General features: G+C 33.0%; 2 protein-coding genes and 1 long non-coding RNA gene across 6 annotated transcripts; 2 read left to right on the forward strand and 1 right to left on the reverse strand.

Moving 5' to 3' along the window:
• The first annotated feature begins 166 nt into the window (after positions 1-166).
• Positions 167-9,634, forward strand: LOC25488308 (nuclear-pore anchor). Of its 4 annotated transcripts, none has more exons than XM_024776232.2 (8): positions 167-490; positions 1,081-1,439; positions 3,113-3,233; positions 3,329-3,427; positions 5,661-5,774; positions 8,142-8,277; positions 8,409-8,595; positions 8,991-9,634. In XM_024776232.2, exons 2-6 carry the CDS (start codon positions 1,228-1,230, stop codon positions 8,157-8,159), a joined length of 564 nt encoding a protein of 187 aa, XP_024632000.1. In that variant the 5' UTR covers positions 167-490; positions 1,081-1,227; the 3' UTR covers positions 8,160-8,277; positions 8,409-8,595; positions 8,991-9,634. The 4 variants fall into 4 exon arrangements, with proteins under 4 accessions (XP_024632000.1, XP_039686489.1, XP_024631999.1 ...); XM_039830555.1 differs by having other exon boundaries at positions 8,479-8,595; XM_024776231.2 differs by lacking the exons at positions 8,142-8,277; positions 8,409-8,595; positions 8,991-9,634 and adding an exon at positions 7,493-7,570.
• On the reverse strand, positions 7,403-11,859 carry LOC25488307 (glycerophosphodiester phosphodiesterase GDPDL7). The gene is made up of 9 exons (XM_024776233.2): positions 11,745-11,859; positions 11,038-11,352; positions 10,640-10,752; positions 10,037-10,535; positions 9,623-9,658; positions 9,238-9,519; positions 9,009-9,145; positions 8,124-8,607; positions 7,403-7,755 (listed from the first exon to the last, which is right to left on the reverse strand). The coding sequence occupies exons 1-9, from the start codon at positions 11,848-11,850 to the stop codon at positions 7,451-7,453; spliced, it is 2,277 nt and encodes a 758-aa protein (XP_024632001.1). The 5' UTR covers positions 11,851-11,859; the 3' UTR covers positions 7,403-7,450.
• Positions 11,860-18,234: 6,375 nt separating this feature from the next.
• Positions 18,235-18,940, forward strand: LOC25488306 (uncharacterized). Its single transcript, XR_003009658.2, has 2 exons — positions 18,235-18,390; positions 18,493-18,940. It is a non-coding gene; the product is annotated as an uncharacterized lncRNA (long non-coding RNA).
• The last annotated feature ends 4,395 nt before the right edge of the window (positions 18,941-23,335 follow it).

Genomic DNA, 23,335 nt, shown 5'->3' on the forward strand with positions numbered 1-23,335 from the left:
GTCTCTTGTGTTAACGGTAATTAAAACGACTTGTACCAATTGTTGTCGTTGGGGTATAATGGTCATTTTGGGTTGGAAGCTATTTTTTTAATAAAAAAATCATTCATTTCCCTCTTTAAATTCTCACTACTTCCCTCGTTCCCCTCGTTTCTTTATAACGAACTCTCCCATCGTCGAAATGCCGTTTTTTTTTTATCTCCGACGAACACTTCTCACCACTCTCTGACAACTCCACCGCCGTAACCGCCAGAGCCCACACCTACATCTGTAACCTCCTCAATGAATTCAACGCCGTCTGCGCTAAAGCTGATGCCTCCGACATCAACGCCGAACAGAATTGCTCCCTCGTTGACCAGAAGCATCTCTCCCGTTCTGCGGTGTTCTCTAAGCTTCAATTGAATGCCGCAAATCTTCAATCGATTTTTGATCAATATGCTCGTGATGTCGATGATGCTCCAGAATCATCAACTTCACTTGCAATGCGTTTCGTGTAATTTTCATATTAGAAATTGTTGCTAGCTATTAGGGTTTTTGTTAAGGAAACATTGCACTTCGAAGTTGTGTCAGAATTGTGGTTACTTTTCATAATTATAATTTTACGATTTATTTTGACTTCAAACTTTGAATTTTTTAACCAATTTTTTTAGTATTTAATTAGTGTATCACGCACACTATACATTAATACATCGACACTGATAGTAATTTGAGAAAATGACATTGTTCAATGTAATCACATGTGTCGGTGTTGCACTCTAACACATGTCGGACACCAGATACAACTTCAATCAGAAATATTGGTGCTACAGAGCTTATATGTGCATACATAGTTAAACCTGCGAGCTAAGTTAATAATTGAGTTTGAGAAGCTAATGACAATTGGCAAAGTTGTATTTGTTTTGTAAACTGTTATTATAAGTTTCTTTTAATATATATTTAATCTTATCCCAAGTCCATTCGGGGAATTTAGTTGAAACCGGCCCAAGGTTTAGAGTCTTTGTAATTGGTCGTATTCATGTGTACTGTTGTGCTGCTACTTGCTATTTGTTGCTGTTTTGATGTGATTGGTTTTTGGTTTTGTAGGTTGAGAAGGATAGCGTGATTGAGAGGTTGAGGACGGAGCTAGGCAAGCTGCACAGGTCAAAGAGGCAGTTGAATGAGCAGAAGGATTTGGAGCTTGGTGAGAAAAACGTAACCATCGGGAGTTACCTTGATAAGATTGTCCATTTGATGAAAAATTCTGCCCATAAGGAAGCACGTGTTACTGAAGTCGAGGCGGAATTGGGGAGATGCCCGGCTGCTTGCACCCGCCTTGAGCAGGAGAAGGAGATTCTTGAGAGGCAGAATGCTTGGCTGAATGAGGAGTTGACTGCTAAAATTGAGACAAGCAAGAAGATGAATGAACTAAGCAATCTTCCTCTCCTAAGCTTCTCCACTGAACCGTATGTCCTTCTTAATCTTTTTGCTGTTTGGAGGCACTTGACTATACTCATTTTTCCATCTTTTTCTTGTGTGTTACTTTTCTCTCTTAAGTAGCTGGATATGTCAAGCCTCAAGCTGCATCGTAAATAGGTAAAATTTCATGCTAATTTTTTGGTTGAGAAACATGGATTAAAATATGCAAAAATCTACCACTTCTGCTCTGAAAGATGATGTAGCTCTTAGTTTATTTAAGTAACGTAGCCATGCTGAATAACATAGTTGATAACATTGTGCAATGGTCATTTTCATTCATTTGATTGTAGGGTTGGAATGCAATAAGAATTAGAATCTATTTTAGAAATAAGTTAAGAGCTCAAAGGTCTGATTTTAGCAGACAAGTGCAGGGAAATACAGAAAACAGAAACTTCCTACAAGAATGGTTAAAAAACCCTGAATGATTACCGGCTTCTCCACCACCCCCGGTTATTTGCGTCCTTGTTATTGTTTCCTCACTGTTCACCTATGATGAGTACAGTTCCGCAGCCCTGTAAAATCATGGTTATCGAATCGAGTAGACCTATTTTATTTTTTAAATTATGATTTGAATCTTATTTTTAGACACATAATCAGTACCAATAGGACAGTTAAGTAAAAAAAGGTTACATATGCAAAAAACATAAGCTGGTATATATTTGAACTTCAAAGTAATTCAAGTTTTAAATCTAGATGTCGAAAAAGAAGTGATCGGCCACACAGTTTAAGGGATTAATGTAATTATGCAATTAATAAGAATGTATTTAGATTCATGCCCAAAATAGATATGACAAAGGTTTGTCATATTGACAAAGTTGTGATTGGCCACAGTTTAAGGTTTTGCCCGAAATAGATATGACAAAGTTGAAACATCACTACAACCTTTTTTTTACAAAGATTTTCATTAGTTGCCATTTTGTCATGGAAAATGAGCCAAATATTAAAGGATTTTGATGGAGTGATGCAACTTTTCCAGTTCATCTTAGACAGCAAATGATTGGCCTTGTTGGGTGACAAAATTATACGCACCTTTAAAACTCATCACCAAAGCAGAGGCAGACCAAACAAGCTGATCTTTTATCAAAAGTTGGAATGATGTTTTTAATCTCATGCCTCAACACTTCAAATATGTTATTATTCAGAATCGACCAAGAACTATCAATATTAAAATGATGGAATCAGGCATGTAGCAGACAATGAATATTATTGGGAATACTGATCAAATCAACCACGGGCCTGAACAACCAATGATCAGTCCAAACATTAATGTGAGAGTCATCCCCAATCTGCCAGGAAGTATTATTGCTAATAACCTCCAAAATAGGATGTTTACCAGTCCAAATTAGTATCTTAACAGTTTTAATTCTCTTTCGGTAGATATTCTTTATGAAATAGTAGTGAAAGGTAATGTAAGTTTTCATTTTGGGATTTTGTGCAATATCAACCTATGTAATTGAATCTCTCCTCAACCTTTCTTCATGTATATAGTTTTGAAAAATGCTTAGTCATGGCCTTTATTAAGTGCAGGCCTTTATTTCGCATGTGGAATTAGGCCTTTCTTCATGGTGTTTATTGCAATTAGGTGTTTATGCAAATTAAGTGCAGGCCTTTATTTTCTCCTAGGAATATATTTCTTAGTACCTGTCCCTTTTTGTTACAGGTGGCTGACATCTATTGTAACTGATAACATGGATGAAGAAAATAACGCGCTAGTCTCTAAAATCACTGTTGGGGTTTCTGGAACAGCATCAGCAGCTTCACATTTGCGAGATGGGTTGAATGTAAGTTATTTCAATTTTACTTTCAATTCTTGACATGTTCTATCATTTGATTTGCACAATTAAATCTTCTTACTGTATCCTTCTATTTGTCGAAGTTGGCGAAGATGTATGCAAAATACCAAGAGGCTGTTGATGCTTTGAGTTTGAGACATGAAAAGTTGGCAAGGAAGGAGTCATCGTCAATTTTGCAACAGGTATGACTGATGTCATTATTTTTTTATATAACATTCATAGGAGGGCAATTTGAGCAAACATTTATTATATAATTCTATATGTCTATCCAGTACTTGTTAGTACTAGCAAGAAGCATTTTGATAGAATTTGATCCAAATTTAAGGAGATCGAAATTCTATTGAATGAGCTCAAATTCCCAATTTCTACCAGCAGATTCACAGAATTAGGGTAGGTCGGGGTTGGAGTAAGAAAAAATAAGGATTTCCAAGATATTTTTGAGACGTGGACTCTTCACATACTTGGTCAAATGCACTGAATTCCCATTTTTTTTTTTTTTTTTATAAACTTGATTGATATACACTGAACACTCGTGTTCAGATACATTCCCTCTCTCCAAACTACTCCAACTACCTAAGTGTAGTTTGCTATTCTGTCTACAAGGACCACATGAGATTGGATCCCTATTTTCTCGCTTACCTCTTGTCACACTGAACTTTCTGATTTGAGGTCTTGACTAATTGTGTGTAAGTATGTAATAGCTGTTTCATTTCGCATTTAATTTGCATAAACACCTAATTGCATTGTAGGTTGCCTACAGAAGACCCACGGCATGATGTTTGATGCATATTAAATATGAAATTGAACTTGACAATTGGCTAAAATATGTAGTGCATTTTGCGGCTAAAATAACGTAGTTAAAGGAACTCCAAAATTAACTATTATTTTAGTTTTAACTTTTTTGTGTACAAGTTTACCCATAACAACACAATTCTTTCCCAAATTTAAATTTGAAAACATATATCATGAATATTGAAACTAAAATTTAGATTTATTTAGGTAACATACCTATTATGAAACTAAAAAACCCAAATTAAAACAAATATTATATGATGAAATATATACACAACAAAGATCAATAAGAAAGCGGATAGGCAGGCACGTCAGTTACTTAGAATTTGGCTTAAGCTTAACTCAATCCTTACAAAATCTACTTGTAAGATGAGGACTACCCATCACTTATAAACACATTTTGGGCCTTATTTCATCTATTGTAAGACTCTTAAGAATAACCCGAATTGCGGTTGACCCAATGGATTTTGGATAGATTCTTGTATTATTTTAGAATTTGAGTTTAGCCTAATTCAACCCTTACAAAACCAGGTTGTAAGTTTAGAGATGTCTCCCACTTATGAATTTATTTTTAGGCTATATTGCACCCAATGTGGGACTCTTAACACAACTCCTCACCTTCAACATTGGACATATGGAGCATGACCCTGAGTTTTAAAAAAACAGATATTATAAGATATTTTATAATATTCTAACAGCTTGATAGTGGTGGCCTAGTGGATCTTGAATAGACTCTAATACCATATTAGAATTTGGGTTTGGTCTAGCTTATTCTTTACTAACCGACTTTCAAGGTGAGTACTATTTAGTACTTACCACTTATAAACACATTTTTAAATCCATACCTCGTCCAACGTGGAACTTTAAACAGTCCCCGATCAGAACCACTCTCTAATATCTTAGAATTTTGGTTGGGCCTAACTCAACCCTTACAAAATCGGTTTGTAAGGTGAGGACTGCCCACCACTTATAAACACATTTTCAGGCCTCATCTCATCCAATCTAGATTGCCTAACAGTTATAATCTTGTAATTTATGATCTAATTCCCCTTTCTGATCCTAATGTAACTTTAAGTTTTACTACTTTGGTGCCAATAATGGTGATTGTTAAGTTTGTATTTGCACCTGCATATTATCTCTATTACAGTGGTAGTTTTATTGTTTTTGAATACTATTTGGGGAAAATATACAATGTTTGGGTAATTCCTTTTGGAAATTTTGATACGCCGTGTAATGATTAGTCATATTTCATCATGAGAAACGTTCAACAAAAAACTGCTTGATGTCACTGTAGACTAAAAACTATGCAAGTATTATCTTTGTCCAATCAGTGCTGTACCTTATTTTGCTAAACATAAATAATTGGCATTCATACAGCTGAACATGAAAATATGGCTGATGCATATTCTTTGAGAAGAGTGTGTTAGAGTGTCATCTTTCCAATCTTAACTTTTAGTCGAATATCGTCCTGACATTCATTAACATACACCATTGCTTCCTTAGATTTTCTGTCAATATTCTCTGATTAGTCTCTTAGGTAGATAGCAACAAACATCCACCCAACATGATTTTTTTTTTTTTGTGATTCTCTCTCTCTCTCACACACACACACACGAATTGTAGGAAAAGCTTGCAATGGAACTCAAAAAACATACAGAAGAAGCTGCTATTAAAGTTGCAATTGTTCTGCAGAGAGCGGAAGAGCAAGTGCAGATGATGAAATCACTTCGTACATATGTAAGCATTTATAGTTTTTCTTTTATATTTTAGCAACAGTGGAAGGTTTATAATAGAGACCAACTGGTATTGCTAAAAGAAATAGGGAAAATCCTAAGTTACAGTAAAACTCCTAGAGTATTCGAGAGACTCTCCCAATGCCAAAAGGCCCCAAGTCTATACAAAATGAAAAGATGATTCCCTATCTATTTATAGGTAGTCTACCTCTCAACAAATCCACTAGCATAGGTTAAATAACAATGAGATTAGAATCTATAAAAATGTAATTTGAGATGTTTTTTATCTTTAAAACATCCGTTTGAGATTTATGAATTTTGTCTCAACAATAGAGTGATGCGAAAGGGACTTAACTCAATTTGGTTGACTGTCATTTGATCAACATCAAGAGTTGAATATGAATCAAGTAGTCGAGGGTATCAAGCACTTATCAATTTGGTTGATTGTATTTTTGAATGATTATCTATTATTTTTGATAACCTTGGACTAATTTATTAATATATTGTTCTTTACGTTGATGGGGGTAACATAAACCAAATTATTTTATTTATTCAAACTTTTATTTATTTCATTTGCTTCAAAATGTTTATATTGGAGCTATAGTTTCTTCAATTATATTAATCATTTTGTAAAATACATTTGAAGCTAATAGTTGTTTTATTTTATAACTCTACTCCTGTTTCACTCCATTTGTGTAAATGGATGTTATCCCTTTTTTCTTTTTCTGTACTGCGAACATTGAATCCTCAACTGGGCTCTTGGTAAAGTTGCAGAACCTGGGTGTTGTCTCATTGCAGTCCATTTAGTTAAGATTCAGGTAGCAAAAGAATTTACTTCAATGAAGATTATTAAAAGTACTTATCTGGCACTATAATTTTCCCCTTAAACATTTTAAAATTCTCCTTATTAGTACACGAAGTTACTTCAATGCGGACTTTGTTTGGAAAACAAACAGTCTGATATTTAGAGGTTTCATGATGGCCTATGCGGTGACTGACACCAGTTGTTTGCATGCACCTTCACATAGTCATGTTTATGCGCCTTTCAATTTCGATCTTTAGATGTCTAAAACAAATTTGCCACTGTAAGCCATTGACTCTAGCTGTAATATTTAGTATTATAACGACTCTTTTTAGAGCTTGCATACATGGATTGTTTTCTAGAAAAGAGATTAATATTATTTAAGATAACCATAGTTGAATATTTTCTCCCTACTATTCACAAGGTACTTTATCTACTTTTACAACTACTGTTTTTTCTAATTGTAATTAGTGGCCGTGTTAGTCTTGTGCATCGGGTTTATTTATGCACATGGTGTGCTTTATTTAACCATGAATGCATGTGCAACCCGAATTTTAGGATTAATTTACAGTCTACTGAATACAATATATTAAAACAATTCTCTGAACTAGTTAATATCGAATGCATTCTATACCAAACTTTAGTTGTTCCAAGTGGAACTGGATTCAAATTTCTTAAATAAGGTTTCATGTTTGAGTCTTGTGGATGGAATAAAAACGAGCTTGGGAGGAGAAACTCTTTTGAAGGTGGTCAATCAGATTCTTCGGCAGAGATTTAGTTATTTTCAAAGTCAGTGAATACAATGCGCCAATAATATAGTTAAATTTTTTTCTATGTTATAGATAACAATTTAAACACTTGTATCACATAAGGTATTATCACAAAATAAGATTAATGACAAGCATAGTAATTGCAACTAGGGAAAGGCCATGATTGACAGTATTTGCCCAAGCACCTGAAGGAGGTGGAGGTGGAGTTGGAGGTGGTGGTGCAGGTGCAGGTGCAGCGGGAGTATCAACATTAGTCACCGCGGGAAGAGGTGGGTCAACAACGTTTGCAACCTCAAGAGGTGGAAGTGGTGCTTCTGCTGGTGGCAGTAATGTTGGTAGAACAGTACTTTGTAGTTCACCTGCCTGAGCTGGTAAGATGGTAGGCACATTGTGGAGATCACTACATGGGCTTCCTGCATAGTATATTGAAGAAAATTATCCAACCACATTAGCTTTTCCTTAGAAAAAAATGAATTATCAATTTAATCCCCGAAATTGTAGACATTGAATCAATTTATTTCTTGTAATTAACAGAATTTTGAAAGGATCATTGAATTGAAAATTGTTGCTCAACTTATTACCTTCAGCTAGGTCAATTTAGTCCCTGCAATTGTCTAGGACTAGTGTGTTTGAGAACTTACAAATTCAATGATCATTTTGAAATTTTGGTAATTTTAGAGTTAAATAGCGATTCACTCATCATCTTCTGTTTCATTCATTATGAGTTAAATCATAAACTTTTCGTACTAATCAGTTGAACTGAAGAGATTGAATTTCTTACTGAGATATCTATTTGTAGTGGCTGGAAAATCTGTGACTACTCCATCAACCATGGCAGAATGGATGTAAGTAGCAATCTCCATGTTAGGGTCTGACCAGTAATCAAAAGCCATAGACATGAACTCATTCCTAAGAGTATGAACAAATACTGTGAGGTTTGCATCTTTCAACTCCTTAACAACATTACTCATTCCTGTTAGCAAAGAACCAGATACTTTAACAATAGCTGATTTTGGAAGATTCACTGCTTCTGCATACTTCTTAATTTCATCAACGGTTTTCTTAGGTGTATCGCCTATGTTATCTTCAACTAAAAACACTCTTTTGTAAGATGAAATGTCTTTATACTTGGACAGCACTGAGCTATCGTCGGATTGAATCAGAACTTGTTGTGTGACTTGCTTGTCAAAAGTTGCATTACTTAAGGCAGTGCTTACAGCACCAACAATGTCAAGGCCTTTCTTTGAAGCAAGGTAAGCAGCATTCTGTGAGAAAATTAAGGACAGTTAGCTAGTATTTTAAACTTTTTAGTCTTAAATAATATTTTCATGCTTGCAAAATATATATTTCGCTTTTAGACTGTGTAATTTTTTTGTTGGTTTTAGTCCCTGAATAAGATATTTTGTTTTCTCTTGTTTTTTGGTTATAGTCCTTCTAATATTTTTTCATGTTAGTTCTAGAACAGTAATATGTGGATCATAGTGATTTTATAGTCTCTGAAATATGGACCATATAAGGACTGATTTCAACACGAACAAATATTATAGGACTACAATACAAAAAGGATAAAAAAAAAATGTTTCGGGGACTAAAACAAAAAAATATTACATGAACGAATAAACATATCTAAGTAAATTTTTTATGACAGAGAGGTTGGAATGCATACCGATATGTTTATTAAAATTCCGGTGACTTCCTTAGCCTTGGCCAACTCCAAAAATTCAGAAAGCAAAACAAATTTACCACTATTCTTGTTTGCTGGATTTCTTTGGAAGCCACTGCCAAAAGGGCTAGAAATTTGAGCTGAAGCAAGAAACAAAGTACCTTAAGTTCATTGTTCAAATATTAAAGGCTAGATCTGTTCATGAATTTTTGAAGTCATATGGAAGCATTACGTTGCAAGGACTGAATCTCATTCCATGTGAGATCAAATGAGAAAATTCCACTCTTTGTTTGAATTTCTGGAACATTAGAAGATCGCGACATGAATTTAGTCATAGCAGTTGTATCTTCCATTAGGTCTGCAGTGTTTAAGCAGAATGAAGTTCCATCTTTTGTCATTTGAACTGAGCAATCTATAATATCAGCTCCATCATCTATTGCTTGCTGATAAGCAAGATCAGTGGAACCTGGATATACACCACTTGCTCCATTATTGCTTATGATCAAAGCTTGTCCTGAAAAAGAAAATGCATTAGGTTAGCTTCTTATTTTCATGCTTTGCTGCATCTTGTTTATAAGGTTCTATGACTTGGATTGATTTAAAAATTAAATTATTACCTTTTTTCAGCATGGTATTGTTCTGTGCAAAGCATGCTGGAAAACAAGAAAACTTATGAGAATTAGAACTTAGTTTCAAAGCCGAAATTTCTTCTTTTGAACCACTGTTGCAAGCATATATAGTTTTAGTAAATTGAAGTCAGCAGCTGCAATTGTAGTCGCAATATAATTTTTTTTTTTTTGAGATCTCCGCAACCTCATGGAGACTCTAATTGTGTCATAATATGAGGCTTTACAGAACTCTGGGTCTCCGCAATTGCATTAGCCGTTCTATAAAAGTTTTGGAGACCTCATCAACCTCATTGTGACCATAATTGCAGTATCATTGAAGGAAATTTAAAACCTTAGTTGGCAATGAAGAAATTTTGCAATTCATAAAATGTTGATCACTAAGGTAGAAGATTTTCAATTCACCTATTGAATTTGATGCCCCTGAAGGAAAATCAGTAACAAGACCATCAACAGATTCCCCTTTCACTATAAATTGTAGGTACTCAGCTGTAGGATCATAGTTATAACTGTAACTTGTAAAGAAATCATTAGCAAAGCCAGTAGCATACACTTCTAGTCCTTGTTTGTGTGCATCAGGTACTAATGTTGTGGGAGGCCCCAAGTATTTGTCTGGTTTAACTGGCCATATATATTCTTTTGGCACCATTATGCCTGATGCATATGACTTGATTGCTGCAAGATCCTTCACAATTGTGCTATATGACTGATTTGTTGTGGGTTCGACATCGTTACCGTTAAGAAATTGAAAGACAACCTTAGTTTTCATCTTGTTCACTTTCCCATTGATGCTTCTTAAGAAACCAATCTCTGGAGATGAAACAAAGTCTATCTTATAAAGGGTCAACATTTCTAGTACAATATCAACTAACTGTACTCCGTGTTGGTTATAAAACGCTTCGTACTGCAATAGAAAAATCAATTTCAACATAACGAAACTATTATAAAATGCTTCTGGATCTGCTATGGATACTGGTATTCATGTCATGAGATAATGAGGGAGAGAACCTGAACATTCAACCAGAACCTTGGTGGAGTTTTGCCACTTAGTACATCATCAGCATTAAGTGCTGCAGACATGCCATCATAGAAATCTGGACGAGAAAAAATGGCCTGATTCACTGCAACATAGCAAAAAACCAGAACTTTAAAATCTACAAAATGTTAATGTTTATGATCAAATCACTGTTAATTTTATCATCACAGCTTCATAAAACCTCTATTGGTTCTGAATTTCATAGTTCATGTTGCTTCATATTAACTCCTTAAATGATTCTCAGTTATCCAGATGTATTAGTCATTTCAGCCGAGTGCGGGTAATATGTTTGTTAGTGTAAATTGATTACGGCAAAGTTTAATTGAAAGCACAAATACATGAAAAAGATAGAGATCGGTTGACGATTTACTTGACACATTGTCGTAAATCTGAGCACCAGTGTAATCCACCATAAAGTGTCCTTTCACATCCTTCCCATTAATGTTGTAAGTTTTCTCTTTTGGATCAAACATTGCTATACTTGTTGCATTGTCAAGATTGATTCCTGTCACACAAAATCCACCAGCATCTTTTGTAAACTGAATATTGCAAAGAAAAATGCTATTGTTCATTGATATTCCAATTGTTTCTGCACTGCCTTCTGGGAATAGTCCAATTGCTTCTGGACTGCCTTCTGGGAATAGACCTGTGAATCCTCCACGTGCTATTACAAGCGGCTCGTTTCCTACAAAAAATTAAACGTTAAAGAGTCACCACCCTTAACATTAGCACAACTACCGATGCACTAAAGCTACTGCATACGCAGGGTCCTATCACTCTTAATTCATTGTTTTGGATGAGTTCTTATCTAACACTCTTATCTGATTTTATATGATTTTAAAGAGTGTAAGAGAGAAACTCGCTAACGACAAATATGAGAAATATTGCATGTTCAAACCCACACCCTAACACCCCAAATATTCTCCACAAACTTTTACCCTTCTCATTTGTACTTATGGGATAAACACTTTTATCCTATTAATCATTAATTTCTTATTATATTGTGTCTACCAAACAAGTATTAAAACCTTGAAAAAGAAACCACGTGGAAATAGAAAATATGACATTATTACCAACCACTTAATGTTGACCATTTGTACTTAGGTAGATTTTGAAGTGGATGTTTCCGTGCAGCTAAGGTTGCATGGATCAACAACAAAACAAGAAACAAGCTTCTCAACATCTTGTTAATTATTTTCCTGTCATATATTTCAAATTCAAAGTTAATATTAATTAATGAAAAGTAAACAAAAGTATAAATCAAAACAACACATGAAGTATGATCCTCCTTGTAACGTTCATTTTTGCATTAAAGTTCTTAGTATCGTTTTCATTGTTGATATAGTGGTTTCGAGAGTTTCTTTTTTCATCTTCATTAATTATACATTTCATCAGAAAGTATCAAACTATTTCTTGCATCAAAGAAAATTAAGAAACCAAATGATAAAAGTTTGAACAATATCTCCTTTTTTACAATAAAATATACAATATTCTTCATATTATTGAGTTTCGATTGATAAAATTTTGCACTTTTTTTGTTACTATATTAAAATTTAGTAACAATAGAGAGTTGATGGGTGATTCACTTTTATAATAACAATTTATTTGATGAGTCACATTTGATGTAAATCAACACCATAATAAAAATAACAAGAAACTATAACCATGAAATAACACATATAACCATACTTACCAGAAAATCCACATGAGTTTGTTAGAAAACCCTCAACCACAAGGGAATATGATGAAAGTGAAGAAGGGTGATTGTAATTTTTTTTTTTTTTTGAAGGGAGAGTGATTGTAACTAATGAGTAGGAACATTGAAACTGAATTGAATCTTTTGTTATTTAATTTCCACACATTTTTCCGTATGAATAGATATGTTGGTCAGCATTTCCTCTCAAAAAGGACAACCAATTAAGAATGCCATTTTATGAATTTTTTATTTTATTTATTATGCTTATTTCAGTCAAACTTCATTAGTTATTAAAAACTTTGGATTTTTCTTTTTGTAACTGATTTTTTTTGCATCTTACAACGCCTCATAGAAACAAATTAGATCAATCTCAAAGAACAACATTAAGTTGAAATGATACATGTCTCTTGAGACTTAATCACAATCCTAAGATTTGAACTCGAGCACTGCTTCACTATGTGCCCTATCGAATCTAGAAGGGTTAATAAAGTTACACGTCTTTTGTGAAAAGCGTGGTTTTTTTCAAAAACTTTTAAGAAATTGCTACGCAATTGGATCAAGTTTTATGGAAATATCAAAATCGATCGCAAAATATACAACATTTGATAAAATAAAGATATACTCATTTAAAATGGATAAGTATAGGCACCCGACATTACCCAGGTTATATATTTAATACGAACGTACATGTTATATGTAAAAAATTTATGAAAAATTTATATATCTTAGAAATAATAAACAGAAAAAATTACTCATTTATAATCTACAATTTTTTAAATGAACTATTAATACCTACCTATAAAATATATTAATCCTAGCTATTGAAGTTGACATATGAATAAAAATATGTGTTTAGAATGAATGAATGGAATGAGCACATGTAAAAGAAAACACAATAACAACATGTTAGAAAAAAAATCAAATGAATATTGGACCACCACCTTTAATTTAAACCACTTTGCTTTGTCCCAAGACTCCTGGTGAGTGTTGTGGACCACCAATATTTACATAAGGACTCACTAGCCCTACATGAGGGTGCCACTGGTACTCTACCATTTTCTTTGTCTCAGAAACCACCATTCCCTTATCTTGAGGCTAAATATTCGGCCAAAATATCCGAATTCAAGGGGATATACATGTTTTCCCCTATCACCCGTGGCTTAAGGATTAAGTCACATGATATGAGGCCCAAAAGACTATAAATAACACCCTTGGGATCATTCCCATGACATGACCTAATCAGATACTAAAATCTAGTTTAAGTATTGTACTCACCACAAGTACATTTGGTGCCCATCGTGGGGCCTTGGTAAAACTAACCTTCTTAAAAGCGTCACGGCTTTCTCGAAAAACGATGGACGACGAAGATCAAGCCGACATCGATCATGATAATGTGGTGGCAATGAAACTTCAGATAGAATAGTTGCTGCAGCAAAACGAAGTCGTTCAAACTTCCATGACAACGATCCAACAATACCAACAGGAACACGACGATCACCATCATGAGGAGGTTGAGGAACTTGACCCCCAACCTATATCGGGGGAGATTTGGAAAGCGGCCATCCTAGAAAATTTCAAACCGCCTTTGTTGTTAACCTTCGACAGCAGAAGTGATCATGTAGAACATGTCACAACATTCACCACGCATAGCGATCATCAGGGCCTCTTAATCCCTTAAGTCCAAGCTGCTTTTAGGGATACTTAAGAAAGCAACCCTACGATGGTACATGAAACTCCCCCGTTTTTCCATCACAAGATACCAGAACATGGTCATCACATTAAAAATGTTTAATTGGAATGTAAAAAGAGTACTCATAAATCCATACAACTCAACATATATATTTTATTACGAAAAGTTTGAGAATTGGGTTTAGACCCATAACACCTACTACTCTTTAAAGGTTCCCTAACGGGTCTCACCGGGGAACAAGTGCATGTATGAGGCCATATCACCGTCAAAACCAATTTCAGGGTGGGAGAAAATGCCAAAACAGTCCGAGTAACATACCTCATAGTGAATTTCCCTAACTCGAACAACATAATCATAAGCTGCCCCACCATGAACCTCTTAGGAGCCGTCCTGTCCACGTTATACCTTGTCGTGAAATACCTACTAGATAACGGACCGGTAGGAACTATCAAGGGAGACCAAGAGATAGCCCATAAATATTACCACAAAAACCTAATAATGCAAAAAGAAACTAAGTCACAAGATGTTGCCACATACCATAGTGTGAATATGATAGACTTAGATCCTAGGGAGGAATACATGCAATAGCAATTGGAAACCACCAAGGACCTGAAAGAAATCCAGATTGGCCCCATACCCCATCAAACCACAAAAATATGAACCACTTTGGAACCAACAGAAGAGAACACTCTAACCCTCCTCCTAAGGAACAATTTAGACATGTTTGTATGGAACTCATCAGATATGCCTGGGATTGATGTAAAGATAGTTTGTCATCACCTCGCCCTTAATCCAAGGATCAAACCGATCACTCAAAGGAAGCAGAAAATGGGTGAGGAAAGAAGGAAAGCCGAAGATAAGGAGGTAAAAAAGTTGAAAGATGCTCGCTTGATCAGCGAAATAAAATACCCTACGTGGCTAGCTAACGTCATGTTTGTAATTAAAGCATATAGAAAATGTATCAAGTTAGAGAAAGTTTTATTGAGATTAGATTTGGATAGATTTTCATCTCATGTTTCCTCTTAATCGATTGTATACTTTTTATGCTTCAGATATAATTTCACATATCCCTCAACAAACACATCCATTCCTGGATGACGACGCGAGACCCATTGAACCAACTGACTCTCGACGCTCGGTGGTAAAATAGCTTATTGTTTCAATGGTGTACGACCATATAGTTATAGATGTATATAGACCTAACCATTATTTCTAAAGTGATAACACTTATATATGACGTAAACCAAATCCTTTAAATAATATGGCAATTTCGTGTTCAAGCTAAATAAAAAGTTCATTTTGGAAGTGCTCGTTAGCTAAAGCATTAAGAAATGATTTAAACCAAGGATTATATTGAATGCATAAATCATATACAACTAGCCAGATTAAAAATACTGCAGAGAGGCCTAGCTATTTACATCTAATCCCAACACAAACGTGAGATTAGATACCCATGGAGAGCATAAATAACAAGGTTGATTAATGTTGGTGAAGCATAAATAAGATTGAATCCAAGCTCCATGGCCCTCCTATTTTGTTGCTCACGCCTTCCTTTATTTGTTTCTCTCATTTTCGGTTTTCCCTCCTGTAAAATATTTTTTTTATTTACCCCTTGTAAAAAAAATTGTTTTGATTTACCTCCCTAATAGGCTAAACAAAAACCAATTTTATTTTATTTTTCAAGAAATTTTCGTTTTTTTTTTTGGCCTATTAGGGGGGTAAATAAATAAAAAAATTTACAGGGGGAAAACCGAAAATGACCTATATTACAGGGGGTAAAGACCTATTAACCCTATAAAGATTGATTCACACTCCTATTTATAGAGATTTTGCAATTGTCATCCGCTAGGAAAATTGGTGCTCTTATAGCGAATTAGATTTCTTCTTTGGAGGGAAAACCTAGTTGCCCTTTGATATTTTCAGTATCCGCCTTAGTTCGCCCAGCGAACGAACTTTTGCAAATCATCTTGGAACTCCCTATGTTGGGTCGCTTTTACTTCGTTGCAGATCGCCTAACAAATCGTGTTTTGCCCAAATGGCTTCCAACTAGTGTATTTGCATCGTGTTGTTCCATTCTTGTGTAATCAGGTCAAAAACCTACAAAAAGGTGTGGGAAATATAATGTAATAACTTTCTCGCATAATTTGTAGCATAAACTATTTTTACATATAATTGCGGGATTTTATACTAGATTACTTTCAAAATAAGTCGATAAGTGCTAGAGAAAATAACTATAATTTGGTACTTATTATTTTACTTGAAGACATGCAACAATTTATGTTTGGGCTTGTGATGACATAATTTTTTGCGTTATTTTAGCAATGCTTCGAGTCATTTTAATAGATTATTAGGTCATTTAAGAGATTTTTTTTAGAGGAGGTGCTTCTAGTTCAAGGGAAATTTTGTATTGTTTCCATTTGATGCCATGTAATTCTATTTCTTCCCAAAACCGACAATTTCATAGGTGTTTTGAGTCATTTTAGTGAAAAAAATTGTGTAAATCAGCAAATCAAGACATCACATAGAGTTATGTAGGCAAGATAATGAAGATCAAAGGAGTTCAAGAAGTTTTTTTTTAAGATAATACAATTAGGAAAAATAATGTCCCAGGTATCAAGATGAAAGCATCAAAGAAGATCACTCAAACAATGAAGAAAAACAACCTTTTCTGCCTATTTTCCTGCCTCATACCCCATGTCGCGCCTCATGCACCCCAGGTCCATGACACCTATGAGAAGGAAAAATTATTTTCCCTATATGCCTCAACATGCGTTCGAGGCGCATGGTTCTAGGTAATTTTGCCTTATGAGTTGTTTTTGAAGGTTAATGAAGTGGAAAAAACCTAGAAACCCAGTTCGAAAGTTGTCTATATATAGAGACCCTTGCAAAAACTTTTATTCATTCGAAAACTTCACAGTTCAAGGTGCAGGCAAGCATCAAGGATCAACTAGGGTTTACCCAACTCTTCTCTTGAGTATATTTTGTATTTTCTTCTTGTTTATGTTTTCTGTTGCCATTAGCAATTAAACACCTTATGATTAAAGTTATATGGTAAACATTCGTTTATTTGTTTGAATTTATTAATGAAATTTCTTTATTTAATTATGATTTAACTCTTATATAATTTTCAATTGTTTTGGTCGATGTAATGCTTCTGGTCTACTAGACACAAACAAGCCCTAATTGTATTCAATATAGACCTTAGGCATAAATAAGACATAGGATTATCTTGTATGATCCCTAAGTTATAGTATAAGGTTGACTTACCTTACTTTAACATGAACAAGAGCTAAAAATGAAAGTTTCTTATTTATCTTAATCAAATAAGGGTTTTAAGCATGATGTTAAATTATGATTCTTCCATTGAGAACTTACTTTGTATCGCTATGGTTAAACATATTAACCTTAGGTAAGTTCAAAGAGTTTTAACAGTTTCATAATCATATTAAGTACTTAGGCATAATTGGTATTGAATATTGTATTAACCCGACAAACAAGACAATGAGGATTCGAAGAATCTTAATCGACGGCTGACCTGAAAGCAAACTCTATTACTTTTTACAAAATACTACTACTCGCATTGACCACACAGTTCAAAGTGCAAGCCCTTTTAATTGTTTTTAATTTAATTAAGTTAAATAAATTATCAAGTTGACGGCAATGCCCATGGAGACGAAAAACTTATCATTATATTACTTGTTACAGTTTGATGTAGTTGCCAAATTTGTCATCAACACTCACTTGACTTTTCTTCACCAATGAGAAAGATCATTAACCTTGACCTAATTAAGTCCAATTTTACCTAAATCACTTTATATGCATAGACATTGCATTATAAATTTTGTCGACTTTGAATTTTGAGTATAATTATTAAGTACAATAAATAAGACGTTTCATATTTTTCTCTTGTCTATTATGAAAGACTAGAAGAAAAATTAAAATAATAAAAAAATAAAATAAAAGATTAGTAAATAAAAAAAATAAAAATGAGTGAGCTTTTAATGACTGTGAAGAATTTTATTTATGATAGTTAAAATGGTTAATTAGTATATTCAATGATCTATAAAGACAATCCTTCAAAAAAAATTATCTATAAAGACAAAAAAATAATATCAATACACCTAAGAGGCATTTAACGATTATTTTAATTTTAAGAATTGTTTCTTGAAACTCTATATGCTAAAAATAATTTACTTGAAGCTTGAGGTTATATTGGTATAAATTGACCATACAATTTCCTATTTCTACATGCAAAGGAAAAAATATGACTAAAGTTCATAAGTTTATTTATATTATGATCGTATTTCTTTCCATATTTCACGTTGTAAACAGCTACGGTAAATTTGTTTTCTTACTTTTTCAAATTTTAGTTTATATCTTATAAATAATATTTATCCCCTTTTATTAACATTTCTTTTTCTTATTTGACAACACAACAGTCGTTATGTGCGAAAAAGACAGTGATTGTGTGGATTCTTTTTGTGTCCCACCAAATGTTCCAAAGTGCAGAGTGGTTTGTAAATGTCTACCAAAGTAATAAAAGTGAAAAATAATTTTATTGTAATGCTAAGAGTATAATTGTATTTTCATATCTTAATGTTAGTACATTATGATTTCTTCTTACCATTGGAATTAGCTTCCTTTATAAATAAAGACAACTTAGACCATTTACATGAGGTGCTTCTCTTATTTAGCACTATTTTAAATAAGCATCCTCATTGTAACATCAATGAATATGATGTTTAGGGTATGTGTTTTTATAGGCACTCTCTCTCTCCTATTATTCATAGGTCCCACATGTTCAATTAATTATATTTTTTTTCCTCTATATTCAATTATTGTATTATTTTGATATTAAAAAATAAATTATATAATAGTTATAAATAATAGTTGAATTTGAATTTGCTTGTAGCATATAGCGGTTGAAAATTTTACACAATTAGCAATTGATAATTCTTGTATTTAATTACTCTTTAAAAAAATCGTGTATTTAATTACTTTATTTTTTTTTCTTTTTTTTATAATTTATAATTAAATTACTTCAATATTTTAAAATTATATATTTATGAATTAGTATATAAATTATTGTTAAAATTTAATGATATATAATTATTACTAGGACTTAATTAATAATTATTTTGAGGTGTTGAGTTAGAGAGATTGAATACTTATTAAATATTAATTATAAAACGAATGACATATACAATCGGGATCCATTTAAGCACTGTTACAGGGTGCTGCATTGTGGATGGTGGGTGACAAATTATACATTATGATTATGTAGTGTATAAATTATTATAATTATACAAATAGCATAAGATTGGTGGGTGATATAAACTACATTGATTGAATCATTAAAACTACCTAAATCTCAATATCGTAAAAAAATTTGTGGCAACGTTTTTATAAACTTAAATATTTAGATGAATATAGTAAATAATGGTTTTGATTTTTAAGGATTATGACAATGTAAATCTCAAATGAGAATATAAAATGAAATTCATTACTTTTGAAAGAGATTCAAATTGCTTCAAATGTAAATCTCAAAACACTAGTACAAAAATCTTTCTTTTAAAATCTCTTTGAGTCAAAGTGAACAGGTTTATTTAGCAAACATTCTTAATATCGAGATATTCACAAACTAAGAGAATATTGGATTTTTTTTGCTTTTCAAAACCTACAATTTCTAAAATAGTATTCACAACCAATAATTTTACAAAATAATTGAGTTCGAAACTCAAAAAAATAAAATAGACATTTTCTACTTGGTATCACCTATCATGGCTATGAAAAATATGATTAATTCGATTGACCTCATAAATGACCACAATCACATTATTATGAATATTATCGAAAGTAGTTCTATTCCAATCTTTAAGAGCTTCTTTAAGCCTCTTAACCTTTTGTGGTAAACAATACATATAACCACTAATGACAAAAAAAAAATATATAGGATTTCTAATAATCTTTTAGAGTCAATTAAGAGTAGAAGTAGTTAGTCATATGAAATTTTATTCAAGAATCCAGAAGAAAAGTCATGAAACCACAAGACCAACCTCAGCCAAGATCATGTTATAAACCAAATTTCAGCTTTTACCCAAATTGCAACGCATGCTATAAACCTCCAATCGCAAGCAACTGTTGGAGAAACAACAAAATTAGCCTCGTCAACAAAATTATTCAACATCTCCATTGAAAGATGGAGGTCTAGCTGAGTAAAAGTTTTTATTAGAGGTGGAGTTGGTGTTGTTGTAATCATGACTCAAAACATGATTACCAGAATTGTCATTGGAAGTGGCAATAATATCAGAAGACATATTTTTCGTAGGATCTTTTAGTTGTCACATTGTTAAGTGTAAAGAAATAGACCAGGTGCTCTGATGCAAGCTAAAGGTGAGAAAACAAAAGAAGGGGGGTTGAATTGTGTTGGTTTTTTCAGAAAATATTTTCAAAGTGTTTTAACAATACTAAGGAGTAAAGAGATTTAGAGGATCAGAGAGAGAGAAGACAACACAAGCAATTATACTAGTTCACCCGACAAACAGAGGTTAGTTCAGTCCCCTTACAATTTCAAGGGATTTACACTATAATCACACAAGAATACAATTGCTCTAAGACACAAGTCAGAGACTTGCTTGCCTCACACAAGAGGACTTCTACAAATCAGAGTTTTACAATGATGTATGTAAATGTTTACACTCTGTACTCGAAGAGTTGTAAACTACAATTAAGTTCAAATGACTTCTATAACTTAAGAAATTCTAACATATGAAACTTTTGAATATATCTAAGTGTATGAAGTCAATTATTATCTTCAAACGGTTGATGTCCTTATATAGGAGAGATTTGAAACAGATTCGTTGTGTTTAAATATGTCAAGGCATTGAACCTTCCTTGAGAAGTTGATCCAAGTTTGAAATCTTTACCTCATTTGGATAATGTCGTTGCATAGTCAAAGAGGAGTCCTTTTCTTGTTAAGGAATGATTCATTGTTCTCTTTGTCTTTGAAGTTCGTTTGTTTGCTTCTGTGTAACGCCCTAATTGTTATTTTATTATTTTTAGTATTTTATATGATTTTAAATTATTTATGTTGATTTTGTGGTGTGGTGTATTTTATTAAATGACTATTTTTATTATTTAATAGAATAAGTGAGAATTAGGATTTAATTGGAGTTTTGGGGTTAAATGAGAATTAAGTGAATTAGGTGGGAGTTAATTAAATATTGGGAAGTTATATTTATTGAGAAAATTAAAAAATAGAAGTCAAAAGCAGTTTTCACGTACAACAGAGTTTTGGGAGAAAAACCAAGAGGAGAGCCAAGAGGGGAGAACCTGATTTTCGTAGAGCTTGTTCGTCAATTCAAGGTAAGGGTGAGGCTAACTCTCAATAGTTATAGTCTATATAATTCTGATTCTGTTTTAGCAAAGGTTCTGATTAATTTTAGAATTTGGGGTTAGAGTTAAGAGTTCTATGAAATCCTTGTTAAATTTGTGCTCTATGTCGTTACTGTGATTTTGATATATTGATTATAGATTTTGGATAATAATTAATGTGGTTTTGCTATCTTTAGACTTCGATTTGTTTTAATGTTTTTGTGGTTACTTCTGTTTCAATATGTGCTATTCGGTTTTGTTTTACATCATGTTTATGAGTTTTGTTTGAGCTATTCTTTTAGGGCTGAATTCAGTATCGTACGTAAATCGGAAATCAATTTTAGTTTTCATTTTATTTCCTTATTGTTAAATTGCCATGTATTGTGCTAGAATTTCAATGCTATTGGTCTATTCTTCATGAATTTAGTGTGCTCTTTGGTTTATGCATAAATAGCATTTAGAATTATAGTTTATGAGTCTAATAAAAGATGAAATCATATTCATAATTTCTATTTTGGTGTTGCGGCTGACAAAGTATATGTTTTCATGGCCTAGTAATATGAATGAATTTAGGCTTAGACTTACTTTTAACTTAGAATAAATATTTGATATCAATTGATCCGAATTGAAATTCATATGTGCTGGAACCAATTAAAGTTTTAAAAGGACATTTTGATCTTGCTCCAGTAATTAATATGCATCATATGCTTTATTACATCAATTAGTAATGTGTGATTTCTCTTAATTTTATAATAATAGGGATAAAAAGTTATTATTATTTATTATATAATTTTTGGATAATGATGAATTATTATATGAATGTATATGTTGATGAATATGATTGATTGTTGTTTGTTGTTTGATGTATATTTATATTTAAATAAATTATACAAGATTTTGAATACCATTGTGCAAAGGTTGTTGTGTCACGAATTGACAATGTTGAGGTGTAAGTCATGAATAAATATGCATTGTTGTGTAGTAGGAGTTGTTGTCGTTGTTGTAGGAGAGTTGTATGTTGATATACACAAAGTCGAGGTCATTGTAAACTCAAAAACTGTTGAGGGCTTATGCCCTGGAATGCTTTGTCATTCAACTGTTGAGGGCTTATGCCCTGGAATGCTTAGTCATTCAACACATTGAAAATTGCACCACATGCATATTGTAGTTGTTGGTTGAATCTTGTTGTTTTAGGTGTTTGTTGAGTAAGATGTTGTAGATGTTGTTGAGTGAGTTGTTGTAGTTATTGTTGAGTAAGATGTTGTAGTTGTTGTTGAGTGAGTTGTGGTAGTTGTTGTTGAATATTGTCGTGTCGTCGTTGTTGATTGGATTAGTAAGTGTTATTAAAATTGAAGAAGTATGAACATTATTATTGGATATATGTTGCTAATTATGTTATTGAATTAAGTTGTTAAGTACAGTTGATAATCTATATATATCTATTACTATTGTTTGTGAATCTCACCCCTTCTGCTTGGAAATGTTGCCCTTCCTATGGGTAACTTGCAGGTGATCCAGAGTAGTAGCTGATAGTTGCTGTTATTTGCTGTTGTGAGTGGATTTACCTCACGTGTGTCTTAGGAGCTCTGATACGTAACGGGAGGAGGATAATTTGTCGTCATATTCATCATTCCTTATGTATCATTATGAACTTGTTGGTGTTTGATTAAATCTTTAAAGATATTTTATGTTTAGGCCATGTGCCAGAATTTATAGGAAGTTGTTTAATGTTGAAAATATTCTGCTCCGATGAATTATTATGTTTTACCGAAGACTATTAAATAATAAATAGTATTTTAATCTATTTATGGATTTTTGAAAAGCAGTGTAACATTCCGTTTGTTGATTACTCTGATTATTTAAAAGAAATTTTTATGTTGGGAAAACGGGATGTTACATTCTGCACGT

The sequence above is a fragment of the Medicago truncatula genome, chromosome 2 (genome assembly GCF_003473485.1).
Source record: "Medicago truncatula cultivar Jemalong A17 chromosome 2, MtrunA17r5.0-ANR, whole genome shotgun sequence".
Classification (NCBI taxonomy): domain Eukaryota; kingdom Viridiplantae; phylum Streptophyta; class Magnoliopsida; order Fabales; family Fabaceae; genus Medicago; species Medicago truncatula.

Coding starts and splice junctions, on each gene's coding strand:
- LOC25488308 (XM_024776231.2), top strand. CDS start 1,228: ATGAAAAATTCTGCCCATAAGGAAGCACGTGTTACTGAAGTCGAGGCG. Junction 3,234..3,328: donor ATTTGCGAGATGGGTTGAAT/GTAAGTTATTTC, acceptor TATTTGTCGAAG/TTGGCGAAGATGTATGCAAA. Junction 3,428..5,660: donor CATCGTCAATTTTGCAACAG/GTATGACTGATG, acceptor CACGAATTGTAG/GAAAAGCTTGCAATGGAACT.
- LOC25488307 (XM_024776233.2), bottom strand. CDS start 11,850: ATGTTGAGAAGCTTGTTTCTTGTTTTGTTGTTGATCCATGCAACCTTA. Junction 9,520..9,622: donor CAATACCATGCTGAAAAAAG/GTAATAATTTAA, acceptor TTTCTTTTTCAG/GACAAGCTTTGATCATAAGC. Junction 8,608..9,008: donor GAATTTTAATAAACATATCG/GTATGCATTCCA, acceptor ATTTTCTCACAG/AATGCTGCTTACCTTGCTTC.